We start from the raw sequence: 8852 nt of genomic DNA on the forward strand, positions 1-8852 counted from the left end.
AAATCCAAGTATCTAATAAATAACATATCCTATTTATATCTAATATCTAATACATGTGTCGAATAAATAAACATATCCTATGTTGATGTAAATATCTTAATCATATAATTATCATATCAGATTGTTATTATAATTATTATTAGAATTATAATATCGTTTAATTACATATAACATAATTATATATATAATAAATAATTATTATAATTAATCGTTAGTTAATATCTTTGGTGTAGGATGTAATTGGTCAGAAGCTTAGCAGTTTTTCTTTACTCCAGCATTCAAAGTCTTAATTATTTAAAACCTCATGAAAAAGAATAGTTTGTTATTTTTAGCAGAATTTATCCACCTTGGATTGCTTTAGAAAAAATCTGCCTCAGGGTTCTTGTGAGGCTCTAAGGAGATACTCTATCTAGGAAGAGTGATTTGCAATCTTCAAAATGCTACATGAATAGGAGATACCACATTATTGTTATCATTATTGTTGTGATTATTAAAAAAATATGTTAATGCACTTAGAAATTCATACATCGATCCTTCCAGTTTTACAAGTAAAATCTCAAATGTGTTTGGAATGGCTATAAATGCATATTGCAAAATGAAAAACATCAACTCCTAGAAAAAACCCCATTAGGAAATGACAACATAAGGGTGATATTGAATGTTGCTCACATGCCTGGAGGAGTAAACTGAATGGACTCAGGCTTTCTTTTGTAATTTTTGCAGAATTCATATTTTCAAATGATTAATCTGTTTATGTGAGTGTTGTGACCTCCCATGGAACTTTGGAGCATCAGGCATGGGTTTAGAAGTAGCGTGGTGGAAGCAGGATGTCATTTTCTTTGCCATTCTCCCCTCCACCCCCAACCATCAGAAGAGCCCAAGATGGGAAATTTTAAAAATTCACCTGTAACCAATTTGTCATTGTTTCTATCCATTTTCAAAAGTATCTAAAGGTAGAAATACCCATGTCAATTCTTTATGGGAAGATACTTTATTCTATTAGGAGTTGCAGTATATTCTAGAGAGAGAGAGGAGGGATCTTTGGAACATGTAAAATATTTGCAAAAACAATACTCCTAATGATCCTTGTTATCATCCAACCATTTATTGGTGACTAACTGCTGAGGGTCCTGGGAAGCTCAGGTTACTCCACAAGTGTTATCTTACCCTGCAGAGGCTTTAAGACTCCCTGTCTTTAGATCTTTTCTTTATCAGAATAAAAATAAAGGAAAACACTATTATGATCCATTTATGAGCAAAGTGACAGAAGTGAGAAGACTGAACCAATTGGCCATTTGGAACCTCTTCTAGCTTTGGTCTTTTCCCATTTTGCTGTTCAAGCTCTAGCCTGAGGAGAAGCCCAGGGACAAACTCTCTGGCCTTTGGAGATTCACTCATCCTTATCTTCCTAGCTCTTCCTGAGGACTCGCTGGCCATCTGGTTTCTAGTGACACTTCCTGTTGTTAGTATTCCTCCCAGAAAAACTCTCTCTGTCTCACACATTCAGGCAAGGTGTTTGGAGAACAGACTGGGGACAGAACACTAGGTACACTGGCAAGATGTTTAGAGGGAGATGGGACCTGAGTATGTACTGCAGGGTAGGGAGGATGGAGGCACTCATGTGGACACAATCCCAGGCACAAAACTGACCCCTTCATTTTGGATCATGGACTAAATTTTATTTAGAGCCAATCCATCAAAATATGAATCACATTTCCATTTCTTTGGTGTTTTTTTTTTAACTCTTACCTTCCATCTTAGAATTAATACTGTATACTGGTTCCAAGGCAGAAGAGTGGTTAAGTGCTAGGCAGTGGGGATGAAATGACTTGACTAAGATCATAGTTAGGAAGGGTATATGAGACCAGATTTGAACCCTGTCTCTAGATCTGGCTCCCAGTCCACTAAGCCTCTTGGCTTACATTTTCATTTCTTAAAGAGACTCATTAAAAACAATCTTATATGGTTAACTTTTGTTTTCCCTCCATCTCCAAATGCCTGTCTGCCCCTACTTCTACTTAGCAAACCATCTTTGTTAACAAAGCATTTTTTTTAAAAAGAAGGAAAAAAAGCAATTAACCAAACTAGCGACAGATCCATTCAGTCTCCTGGTATGTGCAACGTTGCATGCCATGAGTCTTTCACCTCTCCAAATAAGGGAGGGAAGCCCATTTTCCAATCTCCTCTCCAAGGGCAAAACTTAATCATTATCATTATACACATTCAATCTCTTGATTGTTGTTCCTTTCATTTATATTGTCATAACAGGGATGTTTTGCCACCTATTTTGCTCTCTATTAATTCTTACACGTCTCCTCTTGCTTTTCTGAATTCCTTAAAATCATAATTTCTTAAGATCTAGTAATATATTTCATTCATGCATTATAGTTTATTTTGCCCTTTTCCACTCCATTAGCATCTATCTTTTTTCTACTTTTTCATTACCACAAAAAACCCTACTTTGAACATTTTCATGAGTATAGGACCATTCTTTCTATCTGACCTGAAAGGAGAAGTACTAACATCTGCTTTGACACTGCTCCTTAAGGAACGTGGGAATTTTCCATCTCACTTGGAATCAAAACCTGCCATTTGTATCTTCCCCACCCACCCAAGTTAGAACATGAATTCTCTGAGACAACAGTTGTCTTACTTTTCTATTCCTTTCTCCAGTGCTTTGCACATATTAAGTGTTAATAAATGCTTCCTTCATTCATTTGAAGTGGTGGGACCAGTTTTTAGGTCCACCAACAATGTATTGGCACCCCTATCTTTCCACAGCTTATCCAATATCCTTATTTTTGTCTGCTTACTGAGTGTCAGGTATAATCTCAGAGGTCTTCTGATTTTTCATTTTTCTTATTATTAATGATTCGGGACAATCTTTCCTGTAGTTATTCATTTTTGGCAATTCTTTTGAAAATTTTCTTTCTCCTTGGACCATTTACATACTGTGGAATTAATAAAAATTTTAAAATAACATTTATTTTTCCACAATAACATGTAAAACAATTTTTATGTTTTTTTTTAAAGTTGAGTTCCATATTCTCTCCCTCCTTCCCCTGCCTTACTCTTTCCCCCTCCTCTCTCTCAAGAATCTTCAAGATGGTAGACAATCTATTCATCAGACTTCTTAGTGACCTGAATGAATTGGATGGCAAGAATAACATGTAGACTTTCCATGGCATTTTAAGGTTTGAAAAACATGATTTCATTTGATCTCTACAACAATCCTCTGGGGAAGGTCCAACAGGTAATATTCTTCCCATTCTACAAATGAGGAAATTGAGTTTGGAAAGGTTTGACAGTCTCTTTCTGACAAGAGAGCTGCTGACTATCGACTGTGAGACCTTTAAACCAAGGTCTTTACTGAGTCCAAGCTTAGAGCTTTTCTCTTTTTACCAGGCTACACTCCAACTTTCCATCATTCCTGGTGCTCAGATGGTTCTAAACCATTAACTCTGTTGCCGCTATCATTTTTCAAAATGTCAGATTCACTAAAATCTACTCCTTGAAGCAAATCAGCAATGAAACGGGTTCAAACATTTTAAAATGGTTTCCCGTCTTAATTTTGTCTGGAAATGTTTGAAATCTATTTCATATGATATTTACTCCAAATTTGCATATTGTTTTAGGTTATTATTTAAATCAATATGGTTTCACAGATTAGTATGTCCATTAAAAGGGCTCATTTAAATTCACTAGTATTGTTCCTCACCATTATTTACACTAATTATGGAGCAAAAAATAAGTTATATATTGGATTATTGGTCCATCTAAAGAAGGCAATGTGGTGTAGTGGAAGGACACTAAATTTGGAGCCAGGAGCCGAGGGTTCAAGTTTTTTACCACTTTTACCACTATTAATTAGGTGTGTGACTTGGGGCAAAGTCACTTTACCCTCTCTGAACCTCAGTTTTCTCATTTGCGAAATGGGAATAATAACAGCAGTAGGACCTCCCTTGTGAGCATCAAAGATAATGCATGTGACCAGTTTTCCAATTCTAAGACTACAAATATGTTATTACTACTGCATGTGTTTTCAGCCATTGTGCCCAAGATGGCGCTGCTGAACATGAGAACAATAGGAGATGGATCTCTGGTTTGAATTCTTGCATTTGCCTCTGACTCAAGGGGTGTCTAACTAGTCTGGAACATTGAGGAGGAAAATGCAGGGCAAACTTGAATTTTTCAAAGGCTGGGCTCTCTTATTGCTATTTTTTCTCTATCATTGCATGTAATTGACATTAGCTAATTGTTGGGGTTGGGGGGATCCTCTTTCTTTCTGGGGCATGAAGAAAATTTTAAATGATTTCTAGAAGCTGTGGTAGTCTGATTATACTAGGAAATCTCTGAATAGAGAAGCTGCGAGGGGTGCTTATGAGTTAGACGTGTCTATAGTATAGCTCCCGGGGGAAATTTCCTCAAACCACCGAAATCAGCTCTTCACCATGTGACAAATAGGCTTAGGCTGTTGTGTCAAAGTTTCAGGTTTGGAAAAAATCAGATGCAACACATTTTGCTTAATGGTTGCATATGTATGTTTTCCAGAAAATAAAATCCATATTTTTTGTTTTTAATTTCCAAAATTACAAGGTTGAAGGAATTATCTGATTATGATTAAGCCTCAGAAGACTTCAAATAAGTTTTGAAAAGAAAATTTTAGGGTCAGTCTTGAGGCTATTTAAGAATTCAAAACGAATGTTAATGGCAATAGCTAACATTTTGATAACATCTTCACATTTGCAGAACTTGAGCACATGCATATGGAATTATCTTATTTGATATTTGTCATCCCTATGAGGCAGATACTAATGTTATCCCTATTTTGTAATGAGGAAACTGAGTCAAAGAATGGTTAAATGACTTGCCTAGAGTCACAGATCGAGGAAGTATATGAGGCAAGATTAGAACTGAGGAATTTCCCAATTCCAAGTCTAGAGCTCTATTCATAACATTACCTGTCTCAACAATCTAATAAAACCCTTATTAAGCACTTATTATTAGCCACATTACTACTTTGGATGCTGGAGATACAAAGGCAGAAGAAACTTCTCAAGTCCTGGTCAAAAACAACATACATAGGGGCAGTTGGGTGGCTCAGTGGATTGAGAGCCAGGCTTAGATATGGGAGGGCTTGGGTTCAAATATGGCCTCAGACACTTCCTAGCTGTGTGACCCTGGACAAGTCACTTAACCCTCATTGCCTAGCCCTTACCACCCTTCTGCCTTGGAGCCAGTATTGTCTCCAAGATGAAAGGTAAGGGATTAAAAAAACATACATACAGATAAGTAAATTTAAAATACATATATAATATAATATAATGTAATATAATATAATATAATAAATATAATATAAAACAAAAACAAAGGGTAGCTAAGTGAAGCAGTGGATAGAGTAGAAGTAGATAGAGAAGAAGATCTGAGTTCAAATCCAGCCTCAGATACTAGCTGTATCACCCTGGGCAAATCGCTTCACTCTGTTTGCCTCAGTTTCCTCATCTGTAAAATGAATTGAAGAAGAAAATGATGAACCATTCCAGTGTCTCTGCCAAGAAAACTCCAAATGGGGTCATAAAGAGTCAGACATGACTGAAACAAGGTAGCTCAATGAATAAAAGAACCAGACCTGGAGATAGGAGGTCCTGAGTTCAAATTTGTCTTCAGATACTTTCAAACTCTGTGACCCTAAACAGGTCACTTAACTCCATTTGCCTGGCCCTTACCACTCTTCAGCCTTGGGACCAAGTATGGTTTCATACTAAGTATGGATCCTAAGACAGAAGGTAAGAATTTATATATATATATATATACACACACTATATTNTGATGAACCATTCCAGTGTCTCTGCCAAGAAAACTCCAAATGGGGTCATAAAGAGTCAGACATGACTGAAACAAGGTAGCTCAATGAATAAAAGAACCAGACCTGGAGATAGGAGGTCCTGAGTTCAAATTTGTCTTCAGATACTTTCAAACTCTGTGACCCTAAACAGGTCACTTAACTCCATTTGCCTGGCCCTTACCACTCTTCAGCCTTGGGACCAAGTATGGTTTCATACTAAGTATGGATCCTAAGACAGAAGGTAAGAATTTATATATATATATACACACACACTATATTTATATAAAATATAAATTTTATAAAATATAAATTTTTATAATATAAATTTTATACAAAGTATATATAAATACAATAATAATATATTATATACAATAAATATAAATATATATATAACATTTGTATATAATATAATTTTTTAAAGATTATATATACAATATAAATTAAAATATAAATTTTAAAAAAGAACAAAGACCTCTTAATAGTAGGTGCTTCTTAAGCTGAGTCTTGAAAGAAGTTAAGGATTTTGGGGCAGCTGGGTAGCTCAGTGGAGTGAGAGTCAGGCCTAGAGACAGGAGGTCCTGGGTTCAAACCCGGCCTCAGCCACTTCCCAGCTGTGTGACCCTGGGCAAGTCACTTGACCCCCATTGCCCACCCTTGCCAATCTTCCACCTATGAGACAATACACCGAAGTACAAAGGTAAAAAAAAAAAAAAAAAAGAAGTTAAGGATTTCAAGAAGCCAAGGTGAAGGAGTAGACGGTTCTAGGGAGAGGAGTAACTTTTGCAAAGGCCTGGAGAAGGAGAGTTGGGAAGCCTAGTTTTGCTGGAATATAGCGAGTGTGAGGGGACTCATCTGGAAGGACAGGTCGGAGGCAGATTTGAAAGGTAGCACTCATGAGTCCGATCTACAAAGCCCTAGTTTCTCAGGTAATTCTGTCAGCCATGTGAACCTCATCCTCCTGGATTAGATGGTGATGGGTCATAGATTGGTGACTGGATAGATGATGATTGGGAAATTGGAAAGGAATTCCCCAATCCAAGATCTAAAAGAGGAGGAGGATGCAACCTAGAAAGGAAAAGGGACATCCAAGTTGATCCAGGCAGTAAAAGGAGAGCTGGGATAGGAGCCCAGATCATTTTGACTCTCAATCCAGGAAAACACAAAGAACATTTGAGCTGCATGGACAGGTTAAGTAGAAGGCCATGTGGGTGTTTAGAGCAGAATTGTCCAAAATTCTTGTTTATGCTACTCAAAGTCATATGGAGATGTAATTCTACCCTGTTTCCTGGAAAACTGGAACACAATGATTCGACTGTTGTAATTTGTTTTGTTTTTGTTGAGGCTGTTGTTTACTTTTTAAAAATATACATTAGATCATAGATTTAGAGCTAAAAGGGACCTCAGAGGCCATCTCCTCCAAACCTCTCACTTTCTGATTAAGGAAATCCATGTCTAGAGATTTTAAATGACTTGCTCGGGGTCACAGAAGCAGTAAGACCTGTTATATCCCACCTTTTTTGTTTTAGTTTTTTTTAAAAACCCGTTCCTTCCATCTTGGAATCAATAGTGCGTATTGGATCCAAAGTAGAAGAATGGTAAGGGCTAGGCAATTGAGATTAAGTGATTTACCCAAGGTCACCTAGCTAGGAAGTGTCTAAAGTCAGATTTGTGTCACTTGCTTTTGATCTCATTGAATAAAAATATATGATTTATTCCTATTTTTTTGCTTCTTTCTCTTGCCCAGGATCAGAACATAACTTGTGGCAAATGGCTGGGAGCAGAGGCAGTCCTAGAAAAGCACTTCCTTCCTATCCTCTATTCCATTGAGTTCGTTGTTGGCCTCCTTGGGAACACGGTTGTTGTTTTGGGCTATCTCTTCTGCCTGAGAAATTGGAAAAGTGGCAACATCTATCTCTTCAATCTCTCCCTTTCCGACCTCACCTTCCTATGTACCCTGCCCATGTTGGTGAGAGGGTATGCCAATAAGAATTGGACATATGGTACCTTCCTATGCATGAGTAACAGGTACTTGCTCCATGCCAACTTGTACACAAGCATCCTTTTCCTTACCTTCATCAGCATCGACCGGTACCTGCTCATGAAATATCCCTTCCGAGAACATTTCCTGCAAAAGAAAGAAGTTGCTATCTTGATCTCGGTGGCCATCTGGATTTGGGTGACTCTGGAGCTTCTCCCAATCCTCATTTTCATTGATCCAAACATGGGAAACAATGACACCACTTGTAATGACTATGCAAGTTCTGGAGAACCCCAATACAACCTTCTCTACAGTGTGTGTCTGACCGTTCTGGGATTCCTCATTCCTCTCTCAGTCATGTGCTTCTTTTACCTGAAAATCGTCCTTTTCCTAAAGGAGAGAAGCAGACAACTCACTACGGCTCTCCCCCTCGAGAAGCCCCTCCGCTTGGTCATCATGGCGATGGTGATATTCTCGGTTCTCTTTACCCCCTACCACATCATGCGCAATGTGCGGATAGCTTCCCGCCTTGAGGTCTGGATGCGGACTAGATGCACACAGGTCGTCATCAACTCAATCTACATTCTGACCCGACCCTTAGCCTTTCTGAACAGTGTGATCAACCCTCTTTTTTATTTCCTGATGGGAGATCACTTCAGGGATATGTTGGTCAATCAAGCCAGGACCTTCTTCAAATGCATCACAACCTTTAGAAGGTGACCTCACTGGTCTACTGACGCCAGCCTTCAAGGACATGGAGAATTCTCCTTTTGGGTGAATAAGTTTTGTCTCCCTGAGAGGTCACATGGATTGTTGGCTTGTTCTCTCTACTCCAGGGCTTCAGCTCTTCTCCCTGATACACCCATCAATTACCCTTTTGTCTCTAAAATCGAGATTCATCTATTAAATACCAACATTCTTGTGGAAATGTTAAATACATGTGATTCAGGGGACTCTGCTGTCTCTGAAGACATGAAAATGGCAGGGAATAGGGAAATAGAGAGGCACACATGGTGGATACGAATAGAC

At 38.0% G+C, this 8852-nt stretch overlaps 1 protein-coding gene across 1 annotated transcript; it reads left to right on the forward strand.

The window, feature by feature from the left end:
- Positions 1-4060: 4060 nt before the first annotated feature.
- Positions 4061-8543, forward strand: SUCNR1 (succinate receptor 1). Its single transcript, XM_044669526.1, has 2 exons — positions 4061-4102; positions 7590-8543. Exons 1-2 carry the CDS (start codon positions 4061-4063, stop codon positions 8541-8543), a joined length of 996 nt encoding a protein of 331 aa, XP_044525461.1.
- The last annotated feature ends 309 nt before the right edge of the window (positions 8544-8852 follow it).

This window comes from Gracilinanus agilis, chromosome 3, assembly GCF_016433145.1.
Source record: "Gracilinanus agilis isolate LMUSP501 chromosome 3, AgileGrace, whole genome shotgun sequence".
NCBI classification, from domain to species: domain Eukaryota; kingdom Metazoa; phylum Chordata; class Mammalia; order Didelphimorphia; family Didelphidae; genus Gracilinanus; species Gracilinanus agilis.